Source organism: Corylus avellana, chromosome 7, assembly GCF_965113065.1.
Source record: "Corylus avellana chromosome 7, dhCorAvel1.hap1.2, whole genome shotgun sequence".
Taxonomy (NCBI): Eukaryota; Viridiplantae; Streptophyta; class Magnoliopsida; order Fagales; family Betulaceae; genus Corylus; species Corylus avellana.
This window is the reverse complement of record NC_142496.1, coordinates 6,637,162-6,657,691: the sequence shown is the minus strand read 5'-3', so window position 1 is coordinate 6,657,691 and position 20,530 is coordinate 6,637,162. Positions and strand designations below refer to the sequence as shown.

The following is a 20,530-nucleotide window of genomic DNA, read 5'->3' as shown; positions in this document are numbered from 1 at the left end:
AAACTATGAAGTTTCTTATAGACCACATGTGTTTCTCATATGCCTTTTGAATACCTTAAAAAATATATGTCACTTTTAGATCCAACAAACCATTTTGTAGGAAGTTTCTTTTTATCTTTTAAAATTAAAAGTGATTAATAATTTTAAAAGTCACATTAACTTTGGTATTTAAAATTACTCGTGACAACAAATACACCATTAAATCCAACAAAATTAAATTTAGATCATAAAATAGTCCCCGCTCCATATTCAATAAAACTTTGAATCAGACCAAGTTCGGTTAGCTAAGCAGACAAGCAGTCCAACTAGCAATGAGGAAGGGACAAAGTTTTCTTCTAAACTGAGTTGAAGGAATTTTCTTCAACCTAATATATAAAAGTGACATGTGTTCCTTAAAATGTGAGATGCACATGTTTTTTTAATAGCAGAAATAAAGTTGAAATAAATTTTATTAAAAACTCATGTGCATTTTAAATGTTATTAAAAAAATGGACACATGTCACTTTTATAGACTAGGTTAAAGAGAATTCCTCCAACCCAATTTGAAAGAAAACTTTGTCCATGAGAAAATAAAAGGAAGCAATCTGGGCCTTTGATTAAACACAAAATTTTAATTAAAAAAAAAGATTAAATATATAATTGTTAATTTTTGAACGTTGCCTCCTTATTTTGACATTTGCTTTTCTTCCCGCCATTCTCTCCCACTCGTATATATTTTAACTTTCTTCTATTTTCTCTTTTCCCTCCTTATACTCTCACCCCCAAACAAAAAAACTCAAAACCCAGAAGAATCCGAAGGAGCAAATGGGTATCAAAGACCTTCTCAGATTCATGAAGCCCTTCATTGAACCCATCCACATCAAAAAATATGCCGGCAAGCGTGTAAATATCCTTACCCTTTTTTCCCCTTTTCTTCTTTGAATCGGGCATTTTCTTCCGAAGATTTTATTTTTTAAAAAAACCATTTTTGCAGGTGGGTATCGATGCGTATTCATGGCTTCACAAAGGAGGTAGGTCAATGTTTATGTAAATGTGGCTTTCATTGTATTCTACATTGGGTGTGTGAAATGAAAGAAATGAACTTGAAAAAAAAAAAAAAAATTGGTGGGGCAGCTTATTCATGTAGCATGGAGCTTTGTCTGAATTCGGATAGCGATAGGAAAATGCGATACTTGGAATTCTTTATGCACCGAATCAATCTGCTTCGGCACCATAAGATTACGCCCGTAGTCGTTTTCGACGGCGGGAATATTCCGAGTAAGTCCTCCACCGAGCAAGAGCGACACAGGCACGTTTAATAACATCCCACTTTTTTTTTTTCTTCTACATTTAAAAAAAAAAAAAAAAAATTTAAGATGTGGGAATGCCTCATTTTGATTCAGGAAGCGAAAAGATAATCTTGGATTGGCAATGGCCAAGCTCAAAGAAGGAAATGTTACTGCTGCCTCTGAGCTCTTCCAGGTATAGCTACTGCAATTTTCTTCCTTTTTTATTTTTATTTTTTACTTTTCTTTTCTTTCAATGGGTTATTGCTTATTGTTAGAATATTAATTGAATGATTAAACTAATAATTTCATATTTGTTTAAGTTTTTGAGATAATTAATGATTTAATACGGTAAAAGAGCGATGATCTAAAGTTCGAATTCTGACTCTGATGTTTATCTCACATTTAATGACCAAGTATTGTTGGTTTAAGTTAGGTGGTTGGATTTGACTATTTGGTGTAAGAGACATGTTACACATTATTCTTTCAACCATCTTTCAATTATCTCTTTTTGCAAATCCAATAAATTCACCATTGGATTTGTGGATTCGTGTAGATTTACACAAATTCAATGGTGGATTCACCCATTTACTATAAGGAGATGGGAGAACGATAGGATGGAGAATGATTTTTATTATTTCTCTTAGTTTAATTTGGACATGCTGCTGTGTTTATTGCCATATTTTGCTACGTAAAAGTTTTTCTTGTACTCCAACTATCAGACCTGTTGTCTTGAATTTTCTGAGCTATGAAAATGAGAAAACAAATGAAACCACCAATCTGATTTGATTTGATTTAATTTGGAAGTATTACCCAATTCAAATTTGAGCAATTACTTGAGAGAGTTTGGAATATATCAGGTAAATGAATTTCACATTTCACTGCATTACCAAGCATAAATCTTCTTCTCTAAAATTCTCGTGGCATTTTTCCGATATGTTTTGCTTGTTTTAAAAGCTATCGAAAATATATAAATTTCTACCCTTTTCTATTAGAATATTAATTAAATTATTACGTTCACCATTTTCTATCGGTTTAAGTTCTTAGGATAAGTGATGATTTAATATGGGACAAAGGTTGATTTAACATGATATTATAGCAAAGGTTCTGATTTCAAACTGTCTTTCTCATTTACCTTCTATTTCAATTACATATTCCATGTGTTGAGCCAGCTAATAAGCTTTTGAGATAAGTGATAATTTAAATGGTGATGAAATATTTTCAACTTGTAGAGAGCAGTGAGTATCACACCATCCATGGCGCATCAAGTGATACAGGTACCTAATTTCTATATCTCTGTTAACTATATTCATCTTCTAGGTGTACACATTGTTTCAATGGTTTCCAAATATAACTTGGTATGAAATAAGCTTTGGGATCTAGATTCACCCCTAGCAACTGTGTCCCTGGTGACCTTTCAGGTTCTTAGATCAGAGAACATTGAATATGTGGTAGCGCCATATGAGGCTGATGCACAGTTGGCATATCTATGCGGTCTTGAAGCCGAAAAGGGTGGTATTGCCGCAGTGATTACAGAAGATAGTGATCTAATAGCATATGGTTGCCAAGCTGTAAGAACTCCCACGAAACTTTGATATGATGCAGATGGAGGTCTACTGCTCTCCTGATGACCTCATTTTCATTTTCTATCATTGGAAGTGTTGGTGTTGTTTTGATTTTTGTATTGGTTGCGAACAGATTATATTTAAGATGGACAGATACGGCAATGGTGAACAGATGGTGCTAGATAAGGTTTTTGACTCTGTCGCTCGTACACCTTCTTTCCGACACTTTAATATGGATTTGTTCACAGGTGGGTTCACTGTGACATGCTAAATTTAGTTTGTGTATTTTTTTTAGGGCAAAAATAAAGGTTGTATATGTTAAGAAAACAAAGGTGGATTGAAATCATCAACAAAAACGTGCATATCACACCAAAAATTGATTTCGGTTAACTGAAGGGATTTCCATACCTCATGATGCTGGCAGGCCTTGATGTAATCATACATCTAAAGTGGGTAATAATCTCCTTTCACCAATGAAGTTTGCCTTGAAAGGAATAATGAAGAAAATAGTTTTGGCCAACATAACCAAAACTTACTTCTTTCAATTAAATATAAGCTCAGTACAGTTAAGCATGTATATCTAGTTACATCAGACTACAACAGATTGTTAACAAACTACATCAGAAATTTTAAATTACAAACAAGCTACAAATCAATAAGAGAAAGAGCTCATCAGCTATCCTTAACATGGAGTTGATTTCTGCCGTGTAGTATGATAAGATTGAAGGTCTTGAACTTCTGCATTATCCTTATCTTGCTGTGATCTCTCTACATTGATGTCATGATTCGAACTGTTGTGATTCAAATTGTTGTTGTCTGACCTGATGCTGTCTGACTTGCTGCTGTTTGAAGTCTTCTGGCTTACATGTCTGACAAATGTTAAAGCAGAAATGTGTTCCATTGTCTTTCTGAATGAGTAAAACAATATCTTTCTTGGTGGTTTCCTGTAGATGCATTTGAAAGAATAAGCAGATTAATTGTGGCATTTTCACAGGTATGTGTGTTCTAGCCGGCTGTGATTTCCTTCCATCTGTTCCAGGAATTGGAATTGTAAAAGCTTATGCCTTGGTTTCCAAGTACCGGAACTTAGACCGTGTAAGTCTTCTCTACTTGTTTCTCAAGTGTTCTTATGGAACCATTTCTCTGATCTAAATTTGAAAGCTAGAGTGCATGATCATAAGATAAACAGCTGGATCTTGCCCTTTTTATGGGCAGTAGTAGGATATAAAAGATGTAATGTGTTTCATCAGAAGCATTTCTGGTGGGGATAAATGACAACAAGCTAGAAAGGTTTGAAGTTTCAATAGATAGTTGTAAGTTAAAGACTTAAAGTTGAAATTTGTTTGGAAAGTTTTCATTTAGGCTCTTTGGAAATATGTTTGCAATGAATCATGATGCAAAGTAAGCTTTGAATAGAATCAGGTATAGTTTAAGATTGTTAAAGTAAAGATTAAGTGATTAAATTTATTTATTTCTATCAGTTTAAGTTTTTGGGATAACTGGTAATTTAACATAGTTTACGAGCCAAAGGTCTTGAGATCAAACATTGATTCTGTCAAATCACCCATCATTTAAATTAAATATTCCACGTGTTGAGTTTCGCCTATTAAAAAGGAGTTTAAGCTCACATGTGAAATGAAGTGTTAAAGTAAGAATTAAGTGATTAAATTTACCTCTTCTTATCAGCTTAAACTTTTGAGATAACTAGTAATTTAACAAAGATCGCCACAAACATGACATAACTGGTTGTTGCCGTCACATACACTTAAAAATCAGCTTCTTTCCACCGGAATAAATGGGGCAGCCTTCAACAGAGTATATTTTCTGAAGAGAATGCTTGTGTTTCAGTTGGCTGCCTCTTTTGGGAAGTCCACATGACATGTGTTTATACTTGTTCTATTAGAAAGGTATTACATCTGTCACTGTTCTGTGAATGGCTCTTTGGTCTTTGAAAGAACTTGAATGTTACCTAATTTATGTTTCCTAGTTCGTATGAGATGGAAAAATTCCACTTAGCTAAGCAACCGATGCTATATTGCTCTGCTGAGTTTTTATTGGAAACAAACCAAGGAAAAATATGAGTTTCAAATTTTTGTTTAGGTTCTTATATGGTTCCTCAATTATCCAAAGGAAGGTTAAACTAAATTTCCGTAAAAGCTTGGTGGAACTTGGTTCTTCTCGTGTTTGAACTCTGGAAGCTCATAAATCATTGTGGCTAATTCTGGTTGGTGCCACTGTTGTTTTTCAATTACTACAAAACAAACCTAACAAGAGAAAGGAAGGCTAGAAAATTAGATTGATACTCGAAGAACTGGGAAAAGTCTTTTACTTTCTGGCTGTGATAAACATCAAAATCCTGTCATATTTTTACTCTATTTAGAATAGTGTAAATTTTTGCTATGCTTATTTCCACCCATTGCTTTAATTTTATCCACTTTCAAACTGATATAAGGCTTTAGTATTGTTACTGCATTAATTTCTTGATTTGGGTTAAAAACAGATTCTAAATAGTGAATGTGATAGTTTCCATTTCTTTTCAATTTAAAACTAAAATACGCCTTCAAGTAGTGGCACTTTGCAAATTCCATATGGGCTTAATCTGTTAAAGACTCGTGGATTTTCGTAAGTGAAGCCATATTCTGTTGAAAATCTTATAGACTTCCCAAATGGGCTTCTATTATCAAGAAACTCTTCAAAACATCCTTGTGTGCTTGATTCTATGTCTACTTTTAAATAGGTAGATTTCGTTGCAAATTTTCCATATTGATTTATAGTTTTAGAGATGAGGTAATGTAAATGATTCATTGCTATTATGACATTGGTATCCCTAATATGTCTGGCATGTTTGCAGGTTCTATCAGTTTTGAAGTTTGAGAAGGGCAATCAAATGCCTGAAGATTACTCCAAATCTTTTACAGAAGCAGTTGCAGTTTTCCAGCATGCCCAAATGTGTGTAGTTTGAGAAAATCTATCACCATTTGAAGAAACCATCACCAATTCCTCATTCTCTCTTGCATATTTGCAAATGTATACTGGCTTTTTTCCACTTTTATTAGTGACACATACTGCCTTGTTGCTGATATGCAGATATGATCTTAACACTAAAAAGCTCAAACATATGAAACCTCTTCCAGAAAGGCTTCTACAGTCTCTAAGTGGAGAGCTTGAGTTCCTGGGGCCGTATCCTTTTTTTTAATATTTAATTAATTTTGTTTATTCTAATTTCTCAATATACACCAAGGATATCTATGAAGATAACTCCTTTTTTTTAGCATTTTTACCATGTGAGACACAATGTGAAATTTAAGTCTAGGCCATGGTAAAATGAGGTTTGAACCTAAGAGACTTTGTTCTGTTTGACATGATCACCTGTGTGAGTGTTATTGCTACATAGCTTTGCATCTATGCGACTGCTTATATTTGAGAACCCTTGGAAGTGTGAAATTTAAGATTTGCGTAGTTTTTCCTTAACCAATTATAAAACAGTGAAATGCCTCCATCAATTGCTACTGCAATTGCTGAAGGAAATTTAGATCCTATAAGCATGGAGGCCTTTAATCATTTCCCAAGTTCTCGAGGCCATCCAGATCCTGTTGTGATCCAAACTTCTGATCAACTTCCAAGCCCTAAAGCTGCTGCTGTATCTACACAAGAGAGCTGCTTTACTGTCTTTTCCTCCCACAGAAACAGAGAAATTGATATTGCAGGTAAATTCTCTGATTCCAGATAACACTTTTTTTTTTTTTAATAAGCAATCCCAAATAACTGTTAGAGAATATATTTCCTACATTGAAAGGAAATATATTAAATTGATATTGTATGTTACTTACCTTATAAAAAAGTGATTGTAATCAGGTTTGATGGTAATCAAATCAATCAGATTTGATTACCATAGTTATCTATTTCAATTCTTCTATAAATAGGAGTATTTGTATTGTTATATCAATCAAGTAATAAGAGTATAATGTAGTCCTTTGGACTTTATCTGTAGACGTAGGTCATAGACCGAACCACGTAGGAAATATATTCTCTAACAATAACAACTATTAACAAGTTTCCAATATATGTTTTAATTTTTGGTAAACATATAATTGTGTTAGCCACATTAAGAAAGCAAAGTACAATAAAAGTTCTTTTGGCCCACTAGCAAATTCAAAAGTTTTTCTACACACACACACGACAGACGCATAAAATTAATGCAAGCATGTAAATCATGAATTAATATTTGCATGCATTAATGAATGTATCTGTATCATGTAGATACTTATGATACTTGTATGTGGGTCTAAAATTGGATGCCTGTATATGAATACTGTGAATTAAATGGCTTCTGAATAACATATAATTGGTATATTCTGGTGGCTATACAGAGAAGCAGACACCAATTTCAAATGATGGTAAATTTTTGAAGGATGCTGCAGCACTAGAGAAGCTATTTTTGCCATCAGAAATTCATGGAACAGTAGAAAATACAGTGGTTGATAACAGCAATACCCTGATGGTTCCTGACAACAACCCATTCAAGAAAAGGAAATGTGATGAAATCCAGCTGGTTCAAGTAGAGAGCATTGCTGAACAAGTTTTAGTTGCAACTGATGAAAATTTGGACATCTTGTGCTTAACTCCTGATAACACTCCACTAGAGTCTGCTAGGAAAAGAAGGCCAAGTGATATTCGCTCAGATCAGATAGCTGAACAAATTTCAGGGATAACTGAGGTAGAAGATTCAGACATCTTGTGCATAAATTTTGAATCCCAGGGGAGTGTAAATTCTAAGCCTAAAAAGGTCACTGATGGAAAAAGAAGAGGAAAAACTGAGAAGTCGAAGAGAAGTTATAGCAAGAGTTCAGAGAATAAAAATAGCAGCAGTATCTTGAATTTCTTTCCTCGTGTATAGTCTTTCAATTTCTCTTTTAATTATTATTATTATTATTTTTTCCTGAGATTTTTTTGCAGTTCTTTTGAAATTCTTTGCTCGAAGCACTGGTTTTTATATTTTTGACATGATCTGAGGTGTCTGTTTATTATGTATCATTGGATGTAGGATGTGATACCCAAAAGCAGTTTATGTTTCACTTATAGAAAGCTAGTGAGAAAATATGTTAATAAAAATATCCAGAATTTGAAAAAAGTACCATAAAAATATAAAATTAACTGCTGTAAGCCTGCCATAGTTCTGCCTTGGTGAAAAACAAAATTGGGAAGGGAGTGGAGTATTCACACTAAGGGTGTATTTGCCAAATAATTCACATGATATAAGATGTGTGGAACCATTTTCTTCTTAGAAAGCGCCGCAATTTTTTCTTTTGTGGGTTTGGAAAGCGGCAATAGGATCCTCTCCATTCCAAGTGAATGTTCATCAAGTTTAGGTTTTTGACAAGGGGATTGTAGAGAGTATCTTTATCTCCACAAACTTATCTAGAGTTCCTGGCAACCGTTTCCACACCTGCATTTCTTTTGGGATTTACAAATCTGAGCAGTTTACTGTCATTTTACCATTTCATAATGTCATAGTGAGTATAGAGTTGCATATATGCATCACAAAGGCTATCATGAATCATTGCAGAAGCTGTCAAAAGCCATTCTCGTGCAATTTTACGGTTCTTGATTGATTTGGCTGAGCCATATGGTAGAAATTGCAGAGAACATTACTAGTAGTTTTACTGCATACACAACTATTATAATCAACAAGAACATAGATGGGTGATTAATGCTTGTTTCTTTGAAGTAGACGCTTGAACCAATGGGCAGACATCTTTGGATACCTCTTGAGGTTGGTGTAATCAACGTAGACAATTCCGAACCTCGAAGTGTACCCTGATCTCCATTCGAAGTTGTCGAGCAGCGACCACGCAAAGTAGCCAATGACGTTTGCTCCATCATCTACTGCCTTCTTCAATTGAGTCAAATAGCCATTGTAGAAGTTGATTCTTGTGGTGTCATGTAATCCCTTTGAAATTGTGACGTTACCCGGGTCATCCATGCCTGCAAATTAAACATCAACGTTTTAATTAAACTAAATGCTTAAATTGAATAAGAAGAAAGAAAAGGCATGCACTGACTCATACCATTTTCAGATAAAATCACAGTAGGGTTTCCATAATGCTCTTTTATGTATATTAAAGCTTTGTGTAAACCCCAGGGTACAATGTAGAGCCAATTAGAATATGCCTGCAATGTTCAATTAATCATAAATTAAAATTAAAAAATTTGAGTTGTGCATGAACAAAATTGTGGAATAATATTTAAGATTTGGTTGGAATTACTCTTGGACCAATAGGCACTCCCTTCCTTTCATCTACAAAGTTCATGGTAAAAAAAAAAAAAACAAAATCATTAGAAAATACAGTTGGGGAAGAAAAGGACTAAGGGACAAAATATAATTATTTTCAGAGGAAGAGGGGAATAACTTACAAGCAAATCCAACATTCCAGTCCTGCTGGTATCCCAAATCTTTTGATTTTGGTTGATGTGGATCATACATGTAGAAAGCAGTATATTGATTGATACCCACAAAATCCATTGAACCCTTCACCATCTTCACCTCTTCTTTGGTGAATCTGGGTAGCCTATCCCCAACAATATCTTGCATTGTTCTTGGATACTCACCATATACAATGGGATGAATAAACCTACATAAAGTCAAACACACCCTAAGAAAGACTATTGAGTATCATCTTAAGCACACAATGACTCGGAAATCAATCAAATTAAAAAGAGAAATATTTTTAAGGAAAACTTCACTTACCATCTATGATTTTATATCACTTTTGCAATCATACCATTAAACTTTAAAAAGCGTTAATTTAGGGTTAGCATCATTCAAAAGTTTGCAATGTCAACCATTCCATCCAAATTCAGTGTTAAATCACAACGGAGGAAGTGAAATCCCCAAAATACCCTGTCCAAATTTTTTAAATTTTTGTAATTTTATAAAAATCTTAGGGGTAAGTGAAATTTATGCCTTATTATTATTTAGTTTGCTTATCTCCTACCTATTCATTTATGGAATTCTTTTGCAACAGTGCACAATATATTCTTAAAAATAAGTTCTATACCCAACTCATTACCAATCAAAATAAGTTGTTCCTACATCAATAAGGGCCAAAGATTTTAATTAAATGCATTAAACATGAGGATTATAAATGTAGGTCTGAAGGATTTTTACCATCCAACATGGAAGTCTCTTGCTCTTTGAGCTGCATAGTTGTCATCCTTTGAGTTGGTAAGAGGTTCATACCAAACAAAATCCAAGAGAATTCCAATCCTTCCCTTTTGTTTTTCCTGAAAGTTTATACATTTAATCAGTTAACATTAGCTTTATCATCCGATTGAAAAACAAAATTAATAACAAATGCTACTCCTACTTGATACTTTTGACGGTATCTCTGCACTGCAGCAGCATGAGATAAAATCAAATGATGGGCAGCAATATACGGCTCAGTCGCAGAATCTCCAGCCGTACAATTTCCAAATGCCTTGGAGCACCTTCCCGGAGCAAAGATCCCGTTATCATACCCAAGAGCAGCAACAACTCTAGGCTCATTAAATGTCATCCAATTCTTCACTCTGTCTCCGAATGTCTTGAAACAAAAGTCTGCATAATCGGCGAAGTCTTTCCTATAGGGTTTGAGACATTTATCAAGTTCCAAATCTTTTAAGGAATCTTGTCTGTCAGAGATTCACTCAATCCCATTGCTCTAATAAGAAAATATAAAAACAGAATTGTTATTGGGTACTTACACCACTTGGTCACTCAATAATCCCTTGTACTTAATCTCAAGTGCTAGGGGAAGATCATAATGATATAGATTTGCATATGGGGTAATGCCTGCAGAAAATTCAGAGCCACGATGCAGATATAATATCCATCTTGAGCAAAATGGTAGATGAGAATATGCTTTACTTTTCATCTCTAAAATTACCTCTCTTGAGCAAGTAGTTGATCAGTCTATTGTAGTATGCTACACCCTTCCAATTCACTTTCCCAGTTCCATCTACATTGACAGATTCAATAAGACAAGACATAATATTTTATATATTGTATGCAATGATGGGATAAATAAGATGGTGGTGAATTACTTGGGAAAATTCTGGACCATGAAATTGAGAACCGATATGCATCAAAGTTGAACTTTGCCATGATATCCACATCTTCCTGTATCAGAAGAACAACATATTAAATTTCAAAGATACCCTCATAGCAGAAATAGGCATGATGAAGAATATGGCATTTACAATGTTAATATGGTTCAAAGAACCATTAGTATCAAAGTTCAATTTTTATTTTCGTTGCTACATTAAGAACTAATTTTCACTGCCACATCATCATAATTATATGACATTCGTATAACAATGTATTAAATAACACTATGCATGGTATGGCTACGTAAGGATCCAGCTTCCGTGCAGTTAGAAAAATAACTGCACATCTACAGTTAAAAAATTGATGGCCAAGATTTAATGAGTGACCATTTTTACTCAAACACAAATGCTGTTTGTGCCCTTACAGATTTGTGTCATACAACTCCTGTTGTAATTAGATGTTAACTCTAAGCCGAAAGATCGAGATCTCGCTTAAACAACCTTTTAGTTTTTGATATAACCCGATATTAGTATGGTGGAATTTAGATCTTGTATAACACCTACGGTACGTGCAATAATTCTCATTTAGGCCGTTCATTTTATTTTAAATGAAATAAACAGGTCATAAGGCGATAACATTGCACCCCATGGTCGGCCATTAGGGGTGATAGAACTACCCCTTGTGGCCAAAGGAGTGATTTGGCTACTTCCAATCCAGCCATTAGGAGCGGCCAAACTATCCTCTTTAGTCATTAAAGTGGTTCAACAAACCACGTGATATAAGCCACTTTTCTCTCTTATGTGTCCTAGTGTGTTTAGTCATGCATTTAAAATAAAAAGTAATGTTACATATCACAAAAACATTCCATAAAGCTGATATGGTAAGGTCTAATAGTTATTGAATATATATTTTTTTCAACGAGGGCTAATCCAAGGACTACTAAACCTTATCACGTCAGCTTTATAAGATATTTGTGAGATGTTTGTTTGACATCACTCGTAAAATAAATGGTGCAAATTAGAGTTGTTACACCCTGTATAATACTTTTTTTTTTTGGAATTATGTTGTCGATCTTGTATACATTTTCATTGAATTGGTATGTTCCGTCTATCCTAGATTGAAAACAGAGGAAAAAAAAAAAACTAACGATAAATAAATCATGCCAACTTGGTGAAAATATTTAAACACGAGAAATGATTAATATTAATATTTTGTCTATATTTTTCCCGTATCATCTTTCAGATGAATCATTAAATTTGTGTACTTACGTAGTGTCGACAAATTATTGAAATTAATAATTTCTATTTAAACATTTCTCAAATACTTTAAGTATTATAAATCCAGTCTGACGTGGAGATGTACACGTAAAGATTAGTGATCATTAGAAATGAAAAAAAAAAAAAAAAGGACTTACTTTGTAGCGGTGATACTGGTCCACCGACACATCTCCGGTCGCATTGTTAGCAATATTCCCTGTTTCCCAATAATCAACCATTCCAATAATTAATTAAGCGCTTTTTTTTGGGGGGGACTTAATTGGAATTCTAATTAAAATTAAAGAATTAACAGAGGGTAATATGGAGGTTTTAACCGGGAATTTTAACGAAGACATCCCAAATGCTGGGGCCACGACCATCCTTGTGGGCCATCCCTTCCACCTGATAAGCGGACGTCGCCGTTCCGAACACGAACCCCTTCGGAAAGCTCTGCCTGCTCAGCCCACCGCCCGTGCCGTTGAGCTCCTTTGCATGCGCGACGCACTGGAGGATGAGAAGAAGAACGCTAAGCAAGAAAACCGGCAATGGAGGAGATGGAGCTCTCATTTTGAAAGCCCAACACAGAGAGAAAAAGATCAGAGAGAGAGAGAATGAGAAAGAGAAAGAGAGAGTGCGTGGTGACAGTGAACGATTGAGGGTGATTTTATAAGCCAACAAACTTACAAAAGCAACGTATTCAGTGTTTTTGGTTTTGGATAAACGAGCAGTTATTATTAGGATAACATAAATACATAATAACTAATTAACTACTAGCTTCTTGTTTTCTCTTCTCCTGTCTGTGAGCCATGGCCGGCCCAACCACTAGGCGAGTTAGGCCGGGGCTTAAAGCCCCGATTTTATAAGTCTCAATTTTTTTATTTTTTTTCTAAGGCAAAAATAAAATAAAATTGCATAAAAATTGAAGACCTTCAACATGCTTAAAAAAAAATATTATTACTTGTTTATAATATCAAAGCTTTCAATATGCTTTCTTAAAGTCTTCAAGTGCTTTAAAAAAATAATAATATATATTTTTTATAATATGGAGGTCCTAGCATGCTTTCTGGCCACAAGCCCACAAGGCCCTCAACATGTTTTAAAAATATATATATGTTATTTGTTTATGATAATGAGGCCTTCAACATGCTTTCTTAAGGCCCTCAACATGCTTTAAAAAAATAATTTTATTTTTTTTATAATATTGAGGCCCTCAGTATGCTTTCACTACACAACGACTACAACTCACAAGGCCCACAACATGCTTCATTGTCTGTACAGGAAAAAATAGAACAATAAAACCACAACTCAGTTTTATTGTTCTATTTTTTTATATATATAAATCGTGTTTGTTTAATTTTTTTAATATTTTTAATCAAATATTTCTACCAAAAAATATGCATCTGGATATGAAAAACTTAAAAAAAAAAAGAAAAAAGAAAAAAAAGAAAAAAGAAGAAGAAGTAGAAAAGTTGATTGAATCTAAAAAATGAGCTTTAAATAAATTTGTTATTAGTAATAAACAAAATATAGAGGATAATTTAGGTGAAAAACTTGTAAATGAACAAGAAATTCATCAAAAAGAATTAGAAGATAATGAAAATACTATTGATATATTTAAGTATATTGGTACAAATATTTGAATAGTATCTAACTCTATCCCTTTTCTCATTTGAATAGGAAAAAAAAAAAAAAACTCTATTGTTACAAATATTTATGATCCAGGCCAATAGAAAAATATTGATGCAAAATTAAGGATTTATTAGTAGAAAGGGGTCCAATAAGATAGTAATATAGATTTTCTTAAAGATGAGAACTCTAAGCATTTTTTTAGTACATATTATATACGGAAATTATCAAATGGGGAGAAGCATAATAAAAAATGACTAGTTTTTTCAAAAGATTCAGATAGAGTATTTTGGGGAGAATAATGATTTTTAAATAAAAATATAATAACAATAGTATTAAAATAAATATTATTTAATTAATATTTAAATATTTTTAAAAATAAAGTTCCATTTAAAAGTTTCGCCTAAGGCCCTAAAAGCCATTGGGCTAGCCTTGTTGTGAGCATTTTCAGTAGCTTTCTTAAAAAGCACAATAATAGCTAAATTTAATTTAGCTAAATCTGACCATTTTTTCAGTCCAAAATACACTTTTAGCTAAAGAAAATTCAATACGAGTAAAATTACTAAAATACCCTTAAGATGTTTATAAAATACAAAAATACTTTGAAATTTTGGATAATGATATTTTGGAGGTGAATTTATACCGAAAAGTTGGCATTGCAAACTTCTAAAGGATAATACAATTTTATTTTTTATTTTTTATTTTTTATTTTTTTTAAGTTTAAAGATATAATTGTAAAAGTAATAAAAGATCAGGGGTGATATGTAAAATTTTTCCAAAGCTTGGTGGAATTTGTTTCTCCACATAAATTAATGTAAGCATGTAAATCATTAAGTAATATTTGCATGCATTAATGCCTGCATATGAATATTGTGGATTAAAATGGTTTGTGAACAAAATATTGTTGGTATATTTTTGGTGTATGTATAGAGAAGTAGACATCAATTTCAAATGAAAGCAAATTTTTTAAGGCTATAACACCGGAGAGACTACTTTTGTCTATTAAAATATCACTTATCTTAAAAGTTTAAGTTGATGCAAAAAGATAAATTTAATAATTTTAATTATTACTTTAGCACATTCTCCCTCACGTGTGGGCTCAAACTTTTCTTTTTAATAGGTGAGGATAAACACAAGCGGAATATTTTATTTAAATTGGTGGTGAATTGATGGAATAAAGGTTCGATTCCGGGACCTTTGGCTTTAATATCATGTTAAATTATCACTTGTCCTAAAAGTTTAAGCGGATAGGAAGAGATAAATTTGATCATTTAATCATTACTTTAACATTGCCATCAGAAATTCATGGAGTAGAGTAGGGAGTATTTGCCAAAGAATTCACATGAGTCGAGATAAGACATGCGGAGCCATTTTCTTAGAAAGCGTTGCGGTTTTTTTCTTCTATAGGCTTAGAAAGCGAGAATAATGAAATGGAGAAAAGTCATTTCATAGTCAAGGTTTTATTTTGTTTCATCTAACGGTTTACATAATCATGTGGCATCATATACACCGTTAGGTAAAACAAAATAAAATTTTCATTTTACCATTTCATGATGTGTCATAGTGAGTATAGAGTTGCATATATGCACCACAAGAAGCTATCAAAAGCCATTCCTCTGCAATTTTATGGTTCTTTATTGACTTAATTGGTTAAGCCAAGATAACAATTACAGATAAGAGCATTATTAGTGCAGTGCTAAATAAAAGGGAAGAACCTAAGCAGTAAGCAGGGAACTTATCAGCTCCATGTTAGTAGATAGTTTTACTGCATAGACAACTATTCTAATCAACGAGAACATAGATGGGTGATTAATGCTTGTTTCTCTCAAGTAGACGCTTGAACCAATGGGCAGACATCTTTGGATACCTCTTGAGGTTTCTGTAATCAACGTAGACGATTCCGAACCTTGATGTGTAGCCTAATCTCCATTCAAAGTTGTCGAGCAATGACCACGCAAAGTAGCCGGTAACGTTTGCTCCTTCATCAACGGCCTTCTTCAATTGAGTCAAATAGCCCTTGTAGAAGTTGATTCTTGTGGTGTCATGCAATCCCTTTGGAAGTGTGACATTACCCGGGTCATCCATGCCTGCAAAATTAAAAATCAATGTTTATGATTTTCAAATGCTTCTTTCAACTCTTATATAAAGCTAAATGCTTAAATTGAATAAGGAGAAAGAAGACATGTACTGATTCATACCATTTTCAGATAAAATCACAGTAGGGTTTCCATAATGCTCTTTTATGTATGTTAAAGCTTTGTACAAACCCCAGGGTACATTGTAGAGCCAAGAAGAATATGCCTGCAATGTTCAATTAATCACAAATCAAAATTAACAATTTGAGTTGTGCATGAACACAATTATGGAATAATATTCAAGATTGAGTTGGAATTACTCTTGGACCAATAGCAACTTTGTTCTTTTCATCTGCAAAGTTCATGGAAAAAAACAAACTCATTAGAAAATACAGTTCAGGAAGAAAAGCACTGAGGGATATAATTATTTTCAGAGGAAGAGGGGAATAACTTACAAGCAAATCCAGCATTCCAGTCCTGCTGGTATCCCAAAACTTTTGGTTTTGGTTGATGTGGATCATACATGTAGTAAGCTGTATATTGATTGATACCCACAAAATCCATTGAACCCTTCACCATTTTCACCTCTTCTTTGGTGAATCTGGGTAGCCTATCCCCAACAATATCTTGAATTGTTCTTGGATACTCTCCATATACAATGGGATGAATAAACCTACATGAAGTAAAACACACTCTAAGAAAGACTACTGAGTAGTGAGTATCATCTTAAGCACACATTGACTTGGAAATCAATCAAATTTGTTGGGGAGAAAAACACCAAGGGAGGTCAAACAAGAGTAAATTAATATACATATTAGGACACCACTTTAAGCACAAAAGTCTAAGCTAATGGGCTTGGGTCCACTTAGGTATATTAACCACTCTTATTCTTTATACTTTCTCAATGTGGGACACAAACTTCACATGTGCATGCACAACAAAATTTATTATTTAGTTTGCTTGCCTCCTACCTATTCTACCTATTCATTTATGGAAATGTTTTACAATTGTGCACAATATATTCTTAAATATAAGTTCTATACCCAACTCCTTACCAATCACAAATAAGTTGTTACTACATCAATAAGGGCCAAAGATTTTAATCAATTGCATTAAACATGAGAATTATTATAAATGTAGGTCTTAAGGATTTTTACCATCCAACATGGAAGTCTCTTGCTCTTTGAGCTGCATAGTTGTCAGCCTTTGATCTGGTAAGAGGTTCATACCAAACAAAATCCAAGAGAATTCCAATCCTTCCCTTTTGTTTTTCCTGAAAATTTATACATTTATCAGTTAATTGCTTTTCAATGAATTAAAACAACAAGATTATCCAGCTGAAAACAAAATAACAAATGCTACTCTTACTTGATACTTTTGACGGTATCTCTGCACTGCAGCTGCATGAGATAAAATCAAATGATGGGCAGCAATATACGGTTCTGTCCCAGAATTTCCGGCCGTACAATTTCCATATGCCTTGGAGCACCTTCCCGGAGCAAACATGCCGTTATCATACCCAAGAGCAGCCACAACTCTAGGTTCATTAAATGTCATCCAATTCTTCACTCTGTCTCCAAACGTCTTGAAACAAAAGTCTGCATAATCGGCAAAGTCTTTCCTATAGGGTTTGAGACATTTATCAAGTTCCAAATCTTTTAAGGAATCTTGTCTGTCAGAGATTCACTCAATCTCATTGCTCTAATAAGAAAATATAAGAACAGAATTGTTATTGGGTACTTACACCACTTGGTCACTCAATAATCCCTTGTACTTAATCTCAAGTGCTAGGGGAAGATCATAATGATATAGATTTGCATATGGAGTAATGCCTGTAGAAAATTCAGAGCCACTGTTATAAGACAATGCAGATATAATATCCATCTTGGGCAAAATGGTAGATGAGAATATGTTTCACTTGTCATCCCTAAAATTACCTCTCTTGAGCAAGTAGTTTATCAGCCTATTGTAGTATGCTACACCCTTCCAATTCACTTTCCCCCTTCCATCTACATTGACAAGGAGTTGAAGAAGATTTAACAAGATAAGACATAATATTTACATATATGGTGTTAAATAGCCACTTATCTCAAAAGATTAAGTGATAAATAAACTGGCTAGTAAATTACTTGGGAAAATTCTGGACCATGAAATGGAGAACCGGTATGCATCAAAGTTGAACTTTGCCATGATATCCACATCTTCCTGTAGCAGTAGAAGAACATATTAAATTTCAAAGTTAACCTTATAGCAGAAATAGCCATGATGAAGAATATTGTTCAGAGACTCATTAGTTTCAAAGTTCAGTTTTTTATTTTTTTCTGAGCAAATTGACAGTTTTTAGTAGGAGCTATCACAATGCTATATATTTACCACAGTTCTATTATCTACGGATGTGTTCTAAAAAGAAAAAGTATTAACAAATAATTCAAATTACAAAATACTTAAAACTACTTTCACTTTTATGTCACATCACAACTAAATAAATTAAAGCAAAAACATTCTTTAAAATCTTTTGCCAAACGAAGCTTAAATAATAGGGAAACTTCACTTACCTATCACAATGCTATATATTTACCATAGTTCTATTATCTACGGATGTGTTCTAAAAAGAAAAAGTATTAACAAATAATTCAAATTACAAAATACTTAAAACTACTTTCACTTTTATGTCACATCACAACTAAATAAATTAAAGCAAAAACATTCTTTAAAATCTTTTGCCAAACGAAGCTTAAATAATAGGGAAACTTCACTTACCTCCTTGAATTGTCACTGCAAAAGTCCCCCCTTAAAGTTCAAAACCTCTCAATTTAGTGTATTGAACTTTTAATTTTTTCAATATCCCCATTCGTTAAGATTTTTTGTTAAATCCCAACAAAATTTCCAAAGTACCCCCTATTTTTTTAGAAAAAAATATTTAAATTGTTTTTGCAAAAATTGAGGCACGAGTATTTTTCCCAAAACAAATAGGGGTATTTCGGAAAAAGTTAACGGAAAAATTAACGAAGGAGTGAGATTGCAAATAATTGAAACATGGATACTCCAGATTAAAAGAAATTGAACTTTATAAAAACATTGCAAAAGCAATAACAAGTAAGAGGGCTTTAACCAAGTTTCCCTTAAATAATTTAGAGCATGTTAAAGAATGGGGTCATACAGGGGTTCAGTGCATCGGGGCCATATATGGATAGCTACGTTAAAGAGCCTAGACCCATCACTTTCTCACCAGTCTGGCAGTCTTCACTCTTACAATATTAAATTCAGAATATAAATGACCAAAACCAATTAAAATAAAATAATTAGTGTCTTAAGTAAAGGCCTTCAAATTAAAAATAAAATAATTAGTGTCCCAATTAGCAAACAAATGCAAACGCCCCTTGTTGAAAGATTTTTTATTTTTATTTTATATGTCTACACAAAGAGGAAACTAATAATCTTTACTTTATGAAGCGTGGTTCCAAGTGAATTAAGCTACTCATTAGGGACATCAGTGTTATAAAATATTAAATCTAAGTAAAAGATTGAGATCTCAACTTTTTAGTTTTAACCCGACATTATTAGTTCGATGATCTTGTGCAATAAATTTAATTTAGGTCATTCATTTCACTTTAAATGAATAGTCCATGCATGATGCAATAACACATAAGAGAGAGAAATACGGACCGCATGGTTCAATTGTTTGGAATGGCTGAACCACTCCATGCAGCTGCTAAAGGAGTGGTTCGGTTACTTCTAACCCAACCTCTAAAAGTGGTCAAACCATCCCTTTTGGTTGTTTGACGGAGCAAAACATGTCTTATTTTTTATGTGTAGTAGTGTTTTGGTTTGGAATTATGCGATACACCACACTTTTATCTCATTTTGTGTATACAGTACTTAAGGCTAAGGTCATAATTAGAATTTTAGGTTTGGGGTAAAACTAAAAAGGTTAAAAAAAAAAATGGTAAATAAAAATTTGATTTTAAAAAGGTTATAAGAGGTATTTTACTATTTTAGTTAAATGAAAAAAATGTGGCGACACAAAAACGACTTACTTTGTAGCGGTGATACTGGTCGACCGAAACCTCTCCGGTGGCATTTTTAGCAACAATCCCTGTTTAATCACATTTCCAATTAATTAAGCTTTTTAATTGGAATTATAATTAAAATTAAAGAATATAGGGGAAATAAGTGGTAGAATATGGAGATTTAAACCGGGGATTTTAACGAAGGCATCCCAAATGCTGGGCCCGCGACCATCCTTGTCGGCCATCCCTTCCACCTGATAAGCGGACGTCGCCGTTCCGAACACGAAGCCCTTCGGAAAGCTCTGCCGGCTCAGCCCGCCCGTGTCGTTGAGCTCCGTTGCATGCGCGACACACTGGATGACAAGAACGCCGAGCAAAAAAAGCGGCAATGGCGTCGACGGAGCTCTCATTTTGAAGAGAGAGAGAGAGAGAGAGAGAGAGAGAGAGAGAGTGTAGAAGAGGCTGCGAGAGTGAGCGTTTATAAAGGATAAGGAGAAATTCGATTTTAGTATTAAACAAGTCACCGGAAAATAAGACAAATATAAGGTGGGTTGGCAAAACATCACGTTTCATGGGACCATATGCATCTCTCGTGCACATTTTTTGTATTTTTCGACAATCAATCATAATTGTAGAAGGATTTGTTT

At 33.6% G+C, this 20,530-nt stretch overlaps 3 protein-coding genes across 4 annotated transcripts; 1 reads left to right on the top strand and 2 right to left on the bottom strand.

The window, feature by feature from the left end:
* The first annotated feature begins 766 nt into the window (after positions 1-766).
* Positions 767-7,832, top strand: LOC132184474 (5'-3' exonuclease family protein). Of its 2 annotated transcripts, XM_088518064.1 has the most exons (12): positions 767-882; positions 974-1,010; positions 1,114-1,288; positions 1,383-1,461; positions 2,498-2,542; positions 2,687-2,836; positions 2,964-3,078; positions 3,825-3,925; positions 5,682-5,779; positions 5,918-6,010; positions 6,317-6,537; positions 7,201-7,832. In XM_088518064.1, exons 1-12 carry the CDS (start codon positions 805-807, stop codon positions 7,725-7,727), a joined length of 1,719 nt encoding a protein of 572 aa, XP_088374190.1. In that variant the 5' UTR covers positions 767-804; the 3' UTR covers positions 7,728-7,832. The 2 variants fall into 2 exon arrangements, with proteins under 2 accessions (XP_088374190.1, XP_088374188.1); XM_088518062.1 differs by having other exon boundaries at positions 865-882; positions 974-1,288.
* Positions 7,833-8,389: 557 nt separating this feature from the next.
* LOC132184473 (beta-glucosidase 44) lies at positions 8,390-12,857 on the bottom strand. The gene is made up of 11 exons (XM_059598117.2): positions 12,508-12,857; positions 12,331-12,389; positions 10,913-10,988; positions 10,756-10,827; positions 10,574-10,661; positions 10,198-10,450; positions 9,999-10,114; positions 9,245-9,462; positions 9,097-9,128; positions 8,899-9,001; positions 8,390-8,815 (listed from the first exon to the last, which is right to left on the bottom strand). Exons 1-11 carry the CDS (start codon positions 12,737-12,739, stop codon positions 8,538-8,540), a joined length of 1,527 nt encoding a protein of 508 aa, XP_059454100.2. The 5' UTR covers positions 12,740-12,857; the 3' UTR covers positions 8,390-8,537.
* A 2,540-nt stretch (positions 12,858-15,397) lies between these two features.
* Positions 15,398-20,346, bottom strand: LOC132184100 (beta-glucosidase 44). The gene is made up of 11 exons (XM_088518038.1): positions 20,071-20,346; positions 19,911-19,969; positions 18,003-18,078; positions 17,811-17,882; positions 17,618-17,705; positions 17,242-17,494; positions 17,031-17,146; positions 16,329-16,546; positions 16,194-16,225; positions 15,997-16,099; positions 15,398-15,885 (listed from the first exon to the last, which is right to left on the bottom strand). The coding sequence occupies exons 1-11, from the start codon at positions 20,291-20,293 to the stop codon at positions 15,608-15,610; spliced, it is 1,518 nt and encodes a 505-aa protein (XP_088374164.1). The 5' UTR covers positions 20,294-20,346; the 3' UTR covers positions 15,398-15,607.
* Positions 20,347-20,530: the final 184 nt, after the last annotated feature.

What these genes read in the sequence shown, in the direction of transcription:
- LOC132184473 (XM_059598117.2), bottom strand. Translation starts at nt 12,739, where the DNA reads ATGAGAGCTCCATCTCCTCCATTGCCGGTTTTCTTGCTTAGCGTTCTT. An exon ending in TTATTGAGTGACCAAGTGGT is followed by an intron (nt 10,451 to 10,573) that starts GTAAGTACCCAA and finishes CAAACCCTATAG; the next exon opens with GAAAGACTTCGCCGATTATG. An exon ending in AGAGACTTCCATGTTGGATG is followed by an intron (nt 9,463 to 9,998) that starts GTAAAAATCCTT and finishes GACTTTATGTAG; the next exon opens with GTTTATTCATCCCATTGTAT.
- LOC132184100 (XM_088518038.1), bottom strand. Translation starts at nt 20,293, where the DNA reads ATGAGAGCTCCGTCGACGCCATTGCCGCTTTTTTTGCTCGGCGTTCTT. An exon ending in AAACTACTTGCTCAAGAGAG is followed by an intron (nt 17,706 to 17,810) that starts GTAATTTTAGGG and finishes AATTTTCTACAG; the next exon opens with GCATTACTCCATATGCAAAT. An exon ending in GATACCGTCAAAAGTATCAA is followed by an intron (nt 17,147 to 17,241) that starts GTAAGAGTAGCA and finishes ATAAATTTTCAG; the next exon opens with GAAAAACAAAAGGGAAGGAT.
- LOC132184474 (XM_088518062.1), top strand. An exon ending in TAGCATATGGTTGCCAAGCT is followed by an intron (nt 2,837 to 2,963) that starts GTAAGAACTCCC and finishes GGTTGCGAACAG; the next exon opens with ATTATATTTAAGATGGACAG. An exon ending in TAATATGGATTTGTTCACAG is followed by an intron (nt 3,079 to 3,824) that starts GTGGGTTCACTG and finishes GCATTTTCACAG; the next exon opens with GTATGTGTGTTCTAGCCGGC.